The sequence below is a fragment of the Canis lupus genome, chromosome 4 (genome assembly GCF_011100685.1).
Source record: "Canis lupus familiaris isolate Mischka breed German Shepherd chromosome 4, alternate assembly UU_Cfam_GSD_1.0, whole genome shotgun sequence".
NCBI lineage: Eukaryota > Metazoa > Chordata > Mammalia > Carnivora > Canidae > Canis > Canis lupus.
The window spans coordinates 63,075,127-63,089,197 of NC_049225.1; the positions used below are offsets into that span (position 1 = coordinate 63,075,127).

General features: G+C 39.1%; 1 protein-coding gene across 8 annotated transcripts; it reads left to right on the forward strand.

Annotated features, from left to right (window-relative positions):
- Positions 1-3,227: 3,227 nt before the first annotated feature.
- On the forward strand, positions 3,228-13,561 carry MOCS2 (molybdenum cofactor synthesis 2). Of its 8 annotated transcripts, none has more exons than XM_038535129.1 (7): positions 3,228-3,486; positions 5,405-5,526; positions 6,952-7,105; positions 9,680-9,807; positions 10,368-10,518; positions 11,425-11,494; positions 13,442-13,561. In XM_038535129.1, the coding sequence occupies exons 3-7, from the start codon at positions 6,999-7,001 to the stop codon at positions 13,508-13,510; spliced, it is 525 nt and encodes a 174-aa protein (XP_038391057.1). In that variant the 5' UTR covers positions 3,228-3,486; positions 5,405-5,526; positions 6,952-6,998; the 3' UTR covers positions 13,511-13,561. The 8 variants fall into 8 exon arrangements, with proteins under 8 accessions (XP_038391057.1, XP_038391051.1, XP_038391058.1 ...); XM_038535123.1 differs by having other exon boundaries at positions 3,230-3,486; positions 11,371-11,494; XM_038535130.1 differs by having other exon boundaries at positions 3,230-3,486; positions 6,952-7,096.
- Positions 13,562-14,071: the final 510 nt, after the last annotated feature.

Here is a 14,071-nt window from a genome sequence, read left to right on the forward strand (position 1 = left end):
TTTTAGTTAAAGGTCTTCATCTGGGTTAACTTCATAATATCTGTTATATCCCTTTACATCCAGGGATAAACTTGGGCTTCAGATCCTCCTCCACTTCTAGTTGGATTTGGAAATATGGGACTTTTTTGCCACTTTTAAGGAGAGGCAGCACCACCTGTGGTCTTATCTTGTATTCAGGCATCTGTTGTTTCTACTCTAAAATTAATTGCTGACAGGGATGTGATAAGTGGGGTTGACTCCTTTCGTGAGCACCTTTAAGGCAAAGAGGACTTTTCCAAGGCTGACACTAAGGGTTCTGGGTTCTGCCTCTCCTTGCTCTTGCAACTGCCTCAAGTTAATTTTTTTTATTTCTGAAGGGAAATATTTCCTTATTTCCTATTTTTATAAAGATTTCTGTGTCACCAACTCTCCTTTGGTAAGATTTTTCAGGTTTTTGTTTTCCTAAGTTCTCCCTCTTAAGAATATTAAGAATATTAAGGAATAGTAAGAGCTTTCTAGAGCCCACACCATGCTCCTTAAAAGAGCCTGGTATTTTCTATTTGTATTTTTCCTTCTTTTTCTCAGACCTAGCTGAGAAAAATCTCTTCCAATACTTTACTCAGCCCACGCCATGCCCTCAGGCTATAGATGCTTCCTTCTCTGTACCTCAGGGGTCAGCAAAACTTTTGTGTAATTGTATTTTTTTATTGGTATAAAAATACACCAACCCATGTGTGGTGTATTTTTCTGTTTGTTTTTTTTTTCTTTAATCTATTTGTGTGCTTATCTTAGATTATGCAGACATGAAATTTTGAGATCCAATTTTTCTCTGCCATCCAAAACTGGAAGATTGTATATTGGCTTCAGAATATGGTTAGTGAAAAGCTGACCATTTGCAAAAAAAAAAAAACCTCTTCTGTATTTACTTCCCACTTAGGTGAAGGATTTGCAAATGGAATAGCTAACCACAAGGGGGCGTGTTTCTTTTGATTTTCATTTCTTTGAATAAACTAATGTATACCTAGTGTATCCTGGTTTTCATGTTTTCATTGAAAACGACCAATGAATAAAATTACACAAGAAAAATGTGTTATTTTGTAAATAATTTCATTCAATTGCAAAACTGCATCAACAATATTTTGCATACCTACAAGGTACAAGGCACTCTGGCAAGCTCTTTATTCTTTGGGCAACCTGTTAAAATGAGTAATTCCGGATGAGAGTTTATGCTGAGCTAGTTAAAAAAAAAACTGTTGTATTATCCATTTTTTAAGTGAGGAGTTCAAATACCACCCAAAATATATTAAAGACATTAGCCATGTGTCTACAGATCTTACACCACACAGTTGAGATTTCCTCAGAGAGAGAGATTTTCACTTTTCTCAAGTTCGACTACACTTAATAATAAGGGCCTGCATATGGACTGAGACTTGAAATATATTCCTTCCATTTGTTAACATAGTATGAGTATAATCTTCAACTTATACTAGACAACAATACTAGATACTATTTAATAGCTGAAAAACTATGGCAGAAAATATTTGGGAAAAGTAAGGAATTTATTATATCACACAATTAAAAAGTCCATGGATAAGGCTTCACTGGATTCCTTTTTAGACTTATTTGTGCTCAAGCTCCTCAAAATGGCCCAGAGTAGATTCAGAATCATATCTTCAAAAGTGCATGTGTGTGTACACATGTGTATGCATGTGTGTCTTTGTGTGTAGCTTTCTACTGAAAGTGAAAATCTACTTTGGCTTTCAGAACCTCCCAGGTTCCCTTTATTCTTTTCAAAATCATCTCACCAGGCTTGCTTTCCTACTTGCTCTCTTATTTTTATTTTTATTTTTACTATTTACATTCAGCCACACTGACCTCTCTTAATCCTTCAAACATGCTGAGTCTTTCCTACCCAAAGCCAGGTTGCCTCTTCCTGCAGCACTGCACAAGTCTGGCTCCTCTCATCCTTCAGATCTCAGCTCAGGTCAGGCGATGTTCATTTCCCCCTGCACAAACCTGCATCCTGCTCCTTCTCTACCCATTTCCTTCTAAGCATTCATCACAAACTGTTCTTATTTGTTGCTGTTGTTGTTTTACATATAGTGTCTTCCAAACTAGAATGTAAGTTCCATGAGGCAAGGATCTTGCTTTTCTAGTTCACAGATGTGTCCCTGGTGCTTAAATAACAATGAATACTCAATAAATATTTATAGAATAAACAAATGGTTTCTAAAAATCAAGCAGCACAGAAACTTTCAAAGAAAAAAGCAAAAATGTTTTTTAAATCATCTATAATTCCATTACCTAGATATGGTAACAATTATCATTTGGTGAATGTTATTGCATGCCTTTTCTCTGGGCATTAAAGTTATATATATATAATTTTTAAATGCAATTATACTTTGTACTATTTTTCTTTTTTTAGATCTTTCTTTTACTTGAATTTAACAACAAAATAATTGAAGGAATTACAAATCATCAGATTATTTATTCATAAGACATAGCTGCCCCTAAAAGATCCTTCTAAAATTAAGAAACAAGATTATGGAAAAATACTAAGAGGCTTGAGTTGTATTTTGTAACTACATGTTCCAATTTGGGGCAGTTTCTATAACCATTTTTTATTATTTCAATGTTATTTTACATTTATTCCATAACCATAATCCCACAATTGTCTTTGTTTTATAAAAATTTAAATGGATTAAAATCTCATCTTCAGTTTCTTTGTTTTTACCATTAACTTCTTTATTACTGAGTTTTTAGTTTGATTACTCTCTTGATTGACTGGATTTTTGTCTGACAACATTTTATAAGAAGGGCTCTTGAATATTGCATTTTTTGAGGTTTTGCAGATTTAGGAGTATTAGCCATTGGCCTTTTACAACACCCCCTTGGCAAATGTTACACCCAATGTAACATTTTGGGTCATGCTTTTGTTCTTAGTCGCTTTTAGATATTGCACCATCCTCTGGCATTAGATCTCACAGAGAAGTCTAAGGCTGTTGTCATCATCCCCCTGCTTTCCTGTTTGTGAATATAATTCCTTATCCTTGATGTTAAGCAACTTTACAAAAATATATGTCAGTGTCAGTCAATTCTTGTCCATTTTTCTTGCCACGGGCTACTACCTGGTATCTAGCCTCATTTCCAATACTTCCTTGCAGGGGTCATGTCTACTCTGCCAACTATTTGCCCTTCTGTGACCTCATAATGCTGCTTGATATCCCGCTAGCTTGGCACACCTTAGTGAAATTCCCTCATCCCTACCCTCACTCTGACATCCCCTGCTCCTCAATCTAGCGGATTGAGCTCAAGCATGCCTCTGTGAAGACATCCTATACTCCTCAGGGGCCCAGCCACCTTTCCCTTACCACTTGCATGAAATGTCACATGTGCCTCTAGTATCGCATTTTAGTACACGGACTTAACATTTATGGGTTACGACTGTCTCCCAATCAGCACTGAGTTCCAAGGGGAAGCGTGCCTGGCTTATATCCACAAAACTGTGTAAGCAATTTTTTTAAAATTTTAAAAATTTATTTATGATAGTCACACAGTGAGAGAGAGAGAGAGAAAGAGAGAGAGAGAGAGGCAGAGGGAGGAGCAGGCTCCATGCACCAGGAGCCCGACGTGGGACTCGATCCCGGGTCTCCAGGATCGCGCCCAGGGCCAAAGGCAGGCGCTAGAGCGCTGCGCCACCCAGGGATCCCTGTAAGCAATTTAAAACAGAGTTCTTGTTCATAAAAAGTTGGAAATGCTGGATGGATAGATTAGCAATCGGACAAATTCCTGAGCAGCTAGTGAACCGGGAAAGTGTAAATCTGACACAGTGCGAACACTCGGCCTTTGAGGGACGTCGACCATACACGGGACGTCAAGGGCAAGCCTACAGGTGAGCAAGCGGCGGAGCGGAACGCAGGTGACGGCCCGGTGTCCCCTCTCCCGCACGTCGTCCCCGCATCTAAGAAGGCGGACGCGAGCTGCCAGGCCTCCCCGCGGCCCGTGACACCTAGAGCGGGAGCTCCCGCCGCTCCCCGCCCGCGAGGGACCCCTGAACTTCGCGCGGAGCAGGTGCGCAGCCGGAAGCCCCCGCGGCTGCAACCCTGCGCGGGGCGGGGCGGGGCGGGGCGCGGCGGGGCGGGGCGGGGCGAGCTCTGCGCAGGCCCCGCGAGGGCGCGGGCGGAAGAGGCCGAGGGGCTGCGCCTGCGCACTCCGCCGACCTTGCTCCGCCTCCGCGGCCGGGACACCGGAGCGGGGGCCGCGGCGGGATGGTGCTGCGGTGTCAGGTAAGGGCGGCGCGCCCTCGCGGTCGCATCGGCCCCCCTTTCCTCCGCTCCACAGGCCCGGCCTTGCTCCGAGGCGACTTTCGTCGAGCCTGACGTCCGCGCCCAGCGCCCCCAGCGTCGCCCTTGGGCGCTGCCGCAGCCGGGAGGGCGGGGCCCCCCGCGAGCTCGGGGTCTCCGAGGTGACGGCCGCTGAGGCCTCGGAGGGCGCCCTCGCCCTCGCGCTTCTCTGGCTCTGCGTTTTGGCAGAGACAGCTTCCAAGCCCATGCGTTTAACTCCCGAGTCCCCGAGAAGAAAAGGGGCTTCCTGGAGACGTTTGCAAACTCTTGATTATGTGCAGACCCCTTGACTGTTTGGTAGAGAATGATTTGCACCGCGAGCGACAGGTGCGTTAGTTCACTTGCCCGAATTTCTTAGGTACCAGGCTGACGGAATAGGTGTGTTCTAGGAAATACCAGTTGAACCTGTTGTCAAGCCCACCTGCCTTTGCAAACGTTCGGGTTCGTATGTTGCATAACCGAGTCCTTGGCAGCCGGGTTCCCTGCGATGTGGACAGGAATCAAAGGTCCTGTGACAGCCGTGAGACACGTGTCCTCTCTCTCTCTCTCTCTTTGGTTATTTTATTTGTGTAATTTCTCTCCGAACTCAGACATTAGTTCCCTGCTTCAGTGTTTATAAAAGGTGCCGTCATTTTTGTGTCAAGAACAGCTTCGTGGTCTTTTAGAAGATACCGTTAAGGTTCTGTTGTGGCGGGCTTGGAGATTAGTCTGAATTGTGCTCCAAACAAAGAGCTTTCAACATTTGAACTTGCAATTATACCAACCTTTTGTGGGCGATTTAATTATCTCTAACTCATAAAATTTGCCTTTGAGTAAAGTAATTGGGAAGAAGGACGCCTGCAGTGGCTCAGTGGTTGAGCACCTACCTGCCTTGGGCTCAGGGCCCTGACCCTGGAGTCTCAGGATGGAGTCCAGCATCGGGGTCCCCAGGGGGAGCCTGCTTCTCCCTCTGTGTGTCTCATGAATAAATAAATAAAATCTTTCACAAAAATAAATAAAAAGTAATTGGAAAGAAAGAAAGCCCACCGAGACAGATAAGGTCTATTACTGTTATCGTTAAAGGCATTTTCTCTCCTTTTCAGGTTGAAGTGTTGTATTTTGCAAAAAGTGCTGAAATAGCAGGGATTCGCTCGGAGACCATTTCTGTTCCACAAGAAATAAAAGCATTGCAGCTGTGGAATGAGATAGAAGCACGACATCCTGGGTAGTTAAAATTTTGTAGAATGCATATGATTAACACTTTTTAAACATTGAAAAGTGTGGAAATGATTAGAGAAAAAAAACCTAATTTTTATTTCCGTGCTTAATGTCAAAAAGGGTCAGACATTTTTCTGGAACTACTAATAAATTCTGGTGTCTAAAAATACACAATTTCCTAAAGAAGGCTAAAGATATATTACTAAGAAAAACTACAGTGAGCTGGAATACTGCCAAAGGGACATGATTGTATTTGCTTTTATAATTTACAAAATACTGAAAATGTGGGTTCCGCATTTTTATGACATTAAATGGAATTGTTATAAATTAGGTTGAAGACCTGTGCTTTAAATTTTATGTTCCGCCCCTTCTTTGGAGAACTCAAACTAGGAATTTCTAAGATTAACAGAAAACTGAAAACTCACAAACCTTAGCTACTACTGCTGAATTGAGTTTTCATAATATTTGATTTTTTCTGGTTCTTGAAAATCTTTAATTTGCTGCTGCTGTTCCTACCTCAAGACCTTTTTGCAACAAGGTATAATTATGGCTTATTTGAAGGGGTTCCAGGAATATTAATTGTGTCACTTAACTCAGTATAGATTTGGAAGTCTTAGTGCATCATAAAAGATACTCCACAGTGTTGGTTTAAAGGGAAAACTATTTCTTGATTTCATATGTTTTAAGGTTTTTTTTTTTTTTTTTTTTTTTTTTTTTTTTTTTTAAGAGAGAGTGAGTGTGGGGAAGGGGCAGAGAGAGAGAGAGGGAAAGAGAATCTTAAGCAGGTTCTGTGCTCATCATGGAGCCTGACCTGAGGCTGGATCTCACAACCCTGATATCATGACCTGAGTGGAAAATTAAGTCGAGTGGTTAATGGACTGAGCCAGCCAGCTGCCCCTTTGAGTTGCTTTTAAAGTACCCTGATAATCCATGAAATGAGGTGGGGCCTCTGTCCTGCTTTATTTTTAACCTTTTACCTATTGGAAAATACCTGGTCTTGTGGGAAAATTCTGAGATATACTTAGTTTGGTTGTATGCTGAGAAGATTTCCTGGGAAGGGCATGTACCAATTAGGAAATTTCTCCCCCCCCACCCCTTGTTCTCTTTTTCTTGACCCAATCTAAATATTGCATAGTCTAGACTCCTTTTTTTTTTTTTTTTTTTTTTTTTGAGGATGGGAGAGTTGTTTGTTTAAATCCCCAAACATAAATCTTATTAAAGAGTTGTTAGCAGTTTACTGTGTTCTTTGTGGTGAATAAGTATGTTCTTGAGGGGATATGTATTTTCTCTGCATAATATAAGTTGGTTTAATTAGTAACTTTGCAGATGGCACTTCATGAAATAATGTAATATTTAATGTATTTTTGTAGCTGAAGAGATTTGAGGTCTAAACACAACATTGATACTTTTAATTATACTTTTTCCCCTTTAGATTGGCTGATGTCAGAAATCAGGTGATATTTGCTGTCCGTCAAGAATATGTCGAGCTTGGAGATCAGCTCCTCCACCTTCAGTCAGGAGATGAAATTGCCATCATCCCCCCCATTAGTGGAGGGTAGTGCTCTGGAGCCATTTAGGTGTGTGAGGTATATTTTTCTTAATCAATTTTGTGGAAGTGGATCACATAGGTGACAAGTTGTGTATGATTTGCTTTAAGTATATGCTTTTTGTAAGTCTGTCTGCACCAGTAGTTATTGCTATAATAGAAGAATTGATGCAGACACACTTAACACGAATCTGCGTATTACCTCTACTTCTGTTCTCTTGTAAGCAGTTTAGTTTTATGTCAGTTTGTCATGTTCATTCTCTCCACTTAAAATGACTTATTGAAATTTTATTTTGTGTCAGGCACAGTGCTGAATCCTGGAGTATTAATATTCCTATTTTGCAGAAAGGAAAACAAATTCGAGAAAAGACTTGTTTATGATCACACAGCTAATAAGTGGCAGAGCCAGTGTTTGAATTCAGATTATTGGATTCTCTGTACTTTCTCACAAATATGTGTATTATTACAGGATAAAAGCTCTCCTGGGCACAGAGAAATATAGAAAAATTACACAGCCAGGAAGTAAAAAAGATCACTGTGCCTAACAAGAAAGTTACCATTTTCCAGGTATGAAGAAATAGGTAGCTCTGAGATCCATGGCATCTTCCCAAACAGCATAGTTTTTATCTAAGGGTATCTCTTGGTATAGTCTGGAGAGAGAGAATAAGGCTTAATTTACTGTCAACTGAAGAACAAATCATGTAGAAATTAATGATTATCTCTAATTAAAAAGTTAAGAATGAACGAAAACTTTTTTTTTATTTTTAAAGAATGAACTAAAACTTTCTTAATGTGATAGGGCTTTTCTCCCAAATCAAGAGTAAATACTATACTCAATGATAAAACCTTGGTTTCATTGAAGAAAGGAACATATAAGGATACCAGTTTGTTTTTTTCACTTGTTTTTTTTTTTTTCTCTAGTCTGCTGGAGGGCAGTGGCCCCAAAAGTAAAGAATATATATTGCGAAGCAAATTGCCCATCATACTGATAAATACTGGATCTTTGTTAGTCCTACAATTTGGAAATAAGTGTTTCTTGTTAGATACGTATCTCAGTTTTACTGAAAAACTGGTCACCATATCACCACCATGATTTTAGAAAAATGCCATTTTTTTGAGTTTGGAATTTATTCAGAAATAGTATGCTACCATTAAAGGTGTGTGTGTGTGTGTGAGTGTGAGAGAGAGAGAGAGATAGAGAGAGAGAGGATTAAAGGTGTTCTTTGGAAAGATTAGGAAGATTACTCAACTGCATTATGTATTGTTAGAAAGTGTTTGACAGGATTTGTAACGTGGTTTTAGAATCCATGTCCTTATAGAATCGAGTTGTGGAATTTGGTATGGTTTGAAGTTCATAAACCATAGACCACATTTGGATTACCTGTTAAGTTATTGTAAGAAACTCAGGTGGTGTGTACAGAAGATTGAAACATCCTATAATCCGGTGGAATGTGAATATTTATGCTTTTCTTTCTTTTTAGTAGCTGGAAGCATAGGGAAGAGAACGTTGGATTGGAATCACCTTGGATGAGTCCTTAACTGCTCTGAGCCTTCTTTCTCTTGTCTTTCAATGTGAATGAAATCTTGCAGGATTTATGATTATATACAGACTCCTCATCCTTCTCGGTCCAACCTGCGTGCCCAGTCTCAGCCCATCTGTTTTCTCCCTCGAGCCCTGAGTTCCAGCCTCCCTGTAGGTTCTGGAGCACACTTCTGTCTTTCCTGTCCCAGAGGCTTTCTATTTGCCATTCTCTCTGTCTGTGCCAGAGATCACAGGCATGTTCCCCTGTTTTTTTTTTTTACAGTACTGCTCTTTTATCTATCAGTTCTCACCTCTAAATACTATCTCTTGAGACAGGCATTCCTTGACCCTCTTATACAACCCCTCCCCTAGCACCCATGCTCTGTCTCTGAACGCTGTTTATTTTGATAAGTTACTCCTATTTATAATTTTTCTTTATTGCTTTGCTTCTCCCATTCCTGTGTAGGTACCCTGAGGGCAGGAGCTAGATTTTTTTGTTCCCTGGTCCTTGTCTAGTGCATGGGGTTGTTCTCTTAGTATGTAATAGATGCATGATGAAGGAAATGAGAAGTGCAAGGCAAAGGGCTTTGTATGACATCTGGTGGTAGGCACACCGTTCATTTCCTTATTTCCTCAGTTACTTAACTGGGATTATGTCCAGTATGAAATAAGCCCAGTTCCTGTGGAGTCACCATGGTTTCTGTTCTCCCTCTCTCCTTTTTGGATAAAGAAAAAGGCAGTTCTAGGTTTGGTGTGTGGACATGAAGTGGTTAGAGGTAATGTGCATGGAGATTTTGATGTCTGACCCATATCATGCTGGAAGATAAGAGCAGCAGTTCAAAAATTTGGCATAAAGTGGCATATGAGATAGATTATATTTTAAGTGATCATGTTAATGGTAAATTCCTCTTTATATCGTGCTTGATTCATTAGGGATATATACAAATATGCTGAGTTTTGCTAAAATTTTACACCTGCTTATTTTTTATCATTCTCTCAGGTCTAATGTACAAAAAACAGAAATTGAAACATAATCTGTACGTTGGGTGTTTGCCTATAGTACTATTGTTAAGGTTTATTATTATCTTGTAGGAAAGATCTGAATGAAATTGAAGAGAAACCTAAAGATATAATAAAATTCACTGCTGAGAAACTCTCCGTAGATGAAGTCTCACAGTTGGTGATTTCTCCACTCTGTGGTGCAGTCTCCCTATTTGTAGGTGAGTTGTCATTTTCACATTATCTGTAGACTGCACAAGACAGGAAAAATTAGTGTTTCCCATGTTCAGTGTTAATAGAGGATTTAAAGATACTGAGAACAGTAAGCCAAGATTACCCATGGTGGTGGGTAGAAATTTTTTTAGTTCTTATTTTGTTTTAGTAATCTTCAAATTAGCATATGTTAAAGGCTTTGAAGGGCAGGATTAAAAGTCATTATTAGCAGGGAGAATTCTGTATTTTCCAAATATTGAGGGGAAATATGGTGATGATACTAACTTAATGATAATCCTAGGAGCATGTTTCCCTTCCTGGTTTGTCCAATGAATATTTTTGGTATACTTGCCTAATCAGTGTCATTTTATTTCCTTATCTTTGTGATAATTTTTTTTTATTTTTCTAACCAAGTTTTTGTTTTGAGAAAGTTTGATAGCAATTTTTAGACAAATGGTTATGTTCTTGTCTATTCAAAAATAATCCTCTTTTCTATTAATATGTTACTTCTATTGTAAGGAAAAACCTTATTGTAATATTTTTCTTTTTCTTTCTGTTTTCTTTTTAGGGACTACAAGAAACAACTTTGAAGGGAAAAAAGTCATTAGTTTAGAATATGAAGCATATCTACCGATGGCAGAAAATGAAATCAGAAAGATCTGTAGTGACATTAGGCAGAAATGGCCAGTCAAACACATAGCAGTGTTTCATAGACTTGGGTATGATTTTCTTTAGCAATTTAAAAGTTAATTGCTGCTGTTTCCCATTTTTGTACTGATTCTGATTCTAGAACCTTCCATAGCAATCCTATATTACCAAGCAAGGAAGGTTTGTGAATTATTCTGGCCCACAGAGTGGAGACACTGGGTGCCTCTAGGGCTGTGTGTTGCATTGTAACATTTGGAGAGTGGCTGATGCTGTAACAAAGTCCAAATGTAAACAGACAGCAGTGCTAATGTGTGCTAAAGTCCTTAAGGCTTTTTAAGAATTGTTTCATAGTCTGGACTCAGTTTGTATGACAAGTCTGTTAGTAGATTTTTTTTCTTTTAATGTAAATGCCTTTGAATGTTATTAAATTAGTTTGCCTTTTTGTACTGCTAAAAAGAGTGGAGTTCCAGGCTTCAAAAAGAACCTAACAATTGAGGCTCCATCTCTGTTATATTCCATTAGTTTGCTATTTTATTATTAATTATAATTTTTATCAATTATTTTATATTTATTTCTGTTTGATATTTTAAAATCCACATTATACTCATCATGCAGTAAGTTTGTGTCTCTGGGTATTACCTGGCACTGTGCCTTGTTTGAATCAGAATCAGTAGGCCTTTTTCTCAGTGCCCATCAGACTGGTCTAGTGGGTCAATGATAACAAAGTAGCTACAACCTCAGCATCCCCTCTGCTGAGTGCAGTTGGGATAAATTACTGTTTTTTTTAACTAATCTGGAAATTTATGTAAAAACAGAACTGAATGTTGTAAGAATTCTTTACTGGAATTTTTTTTCATCTGTTCAGTAGATTACTTAACTAGATTCAAAAGAGATGGCATTTTGGTTTCTTCATTTTGTTAAAGCTTAGTTCCAGTATCAGAAGCGAGCGTTATCATTGCTGTGTCCTCGGTCCATAGGGCCTCATCCCTCCAGGCTGTGAGCTATGCCATTGATACTTTAAAAGCCAAGGTGCCCATATGGAAAAAGGTAAGAGAACATCTAATGTTGCCATTTGAACATGATTTTTCTCATAGATTTTTAAAAGATAAGGAGTAAGGTTACGTATAGAACTTGTATTCATGGGTCTTCCCTGACTGTATAGAATCATGTTCTTTTTATCTGTGAAATAGGCTGTTTATGTAATGTCTCCTTTCCAAGGTTTGCTAAACCTGAAAAGTACATGCTTCAAAGAATGCATGGCACAAATTAGGCCTCACTAGATGGTAACAACTAGATCTCCTGGTCTGGACTGTTCCATTGGTTCATGTACGAATTCATTTTCTTTGGATTAGAATTCCCTTGAATTTCTTTTGCTGAGTGGGAATAATGCATGGCTATTTAGGCAATAGCTTAAAAAGATTTTTCAAGGCAAAACAGCAAAGAACATTCTAGAATTTCTTTTTAGGAAAAGAAAAGGGTGGGGTATTGCCTCTTCTAAGAAAATGCATAGTGAATGGATATTAAAATATAAATAGGAAATTTTAACTCATATTCTGCCAATACATCTGTCAATAAGAGCAAATCTCTGGTTAAAGAGGACATTCTGAAGGGATGAGAAGACCCCACTCCCTAATTTCTTCCAACAACAGTGGGATTGTTCTGAATTCTCAAACTTGTGATTGCACTCAAGAGTCTAGAATTACCCACAGCATTTTGGCTGGTAGCAAAACTGAGGAATGAATTGAATTAACTGCTCAGATTAGAAGGCCAGAGCAAAGGACCAGAAGGTGAGTCTTTCCCAGGAGCCTACCACCTCAGCCAGTAGTGGAGATAAGCAAATGGGACTCTGACAAAGGGCTTGTGAAATTCAGGGACCGTGTTTTCTGAACAAAAAATGAAACCCTTTCATAGAAGGGTATACTTTGGGATTTGAAGTTAGGGTATCTGAGAGAAAACTGCCTTAGTGAAGCTCAGATAGATGGTGGCTTTGCTATGAACAGAGCTGCCACAATGTTGATGGACTACCTGAGGCAGTTTCCTGACTAGAGTGGGGTAGGGAGGGCATCCTACATTGAGTTGTGAGCCTGTGCAGCAGAGGTAACTTTCTTTACCAGGGAGGAAGAAAGGCTAGCTAGCTGATAGCAGATGAAGAAGGTAGGCGCCCAGGATAAGGGAGTGAGCAGGAGCTGGGACATTCTCTCATTTTTACACTTTGAGAGCTAGCTGAGCTTTCTGTTTTACTTTTCTGCCTGAGGAGGTTGAGAAGTGTGTACAGGTATTCAGAGGAAAGTCAAATTTAGATTTCTGTCCCTCAGAAATAGAATCTGATAGGAGAGTGAGAAGAAAGAACAATACATTTTTATTCCCCTCCCTTCCAAGAAGTATCTAAATTCTTGTGAGTTCTAGTCCCATCTGTACTTTGAGATCATTGGTGATCTAGGCAAGATGTAGGCAGGTGGATGGGGCCCACACTCACAGAGCAGTTGTCACTAGGGTGCAGCCCAAACCTACTTAGGAATTAGGTGTGTGGTCACTTAATTTCACACCTAGTGGAAATCCCCCTTCTGCCTATGGAAATGAGTAAATATAAGATTTTTAAATTTGGGACAAAATGATAGCCTTAATATACAGAAAAAGGCATATTTAGAAATGTTGAAGTAGTAGGTGTGTTTGGAAAGAAAAAAAAAATGCTTAAAACTAGAGGTTCCATCCTCCCTGCATGACCTTGCTCAGGCTGTCCCCTGACATGGTCCCAGATGGAATTGTTTATTCTATTCTTTGGTTGTGCCTTGTCTTGTTAAGTCTTGTCTATTGTTTCTCCCACGTGATTGGAAGTCCTTAAGTATAGGGAACATATTTATTTATTTTTCTACCTTCAGTGTTGGATTGTTAGAAGAGTAACAGATTTAAATAGACGTGATACTCATTTACCTGAATTCTTCAGATGTAGTTGAATTCACTCTGTTTTGAACCTGTTATGGTTCTGTTTTTCAGGAAATGTATGAAGAATCATCATCATCTTGGAAAAGAAACAAAGAATGTTTTTGGGTAACTGATGATTAAGTCACATTTTTTAAGAGTACTAAAATTAAATTTGGTGAACAACTGCCTTTATCACATTTTGATTTTTCTTCTCCAGAAGTTAAGATAGTTTACTGAAGCACAATATCTTCTTATGTTACACCAGTGGGACAAAAGGGAGAAAAAAATAAGTGTGTGTCTGGGATGAGGGTTTTTGCAGGAACCAGAGATACAGGAAACGCTGTAAGGAAAAAACAGAAGTGTAATTTAAGGAAAAAACGGAAGTCTAATTTACATGTGAGGAAAGATGCCTGTGGTAGACATACTATGCTATGAAGTAGGAAATTCAGATTACTTATATTTTAAGTATTTTTCAGTAAGCAAAATGAAAAGGATTTTTTTAAAGTAATAGTAGATGGTCAACAAGTGAAGTATTTTGTGATTTTGTGAATATTTTCATTCTTTGGTAATGATATTGGAGTCACAATATATTTCGGTTTGTTGTGAGGAATAGTGGTCAAGAAGCCAATACTTTGAGTCTTGACCTCAGATCCCTGAATGAACTTAATGGAGAATTTGAAAACAGATTTGATGTCTGAATCC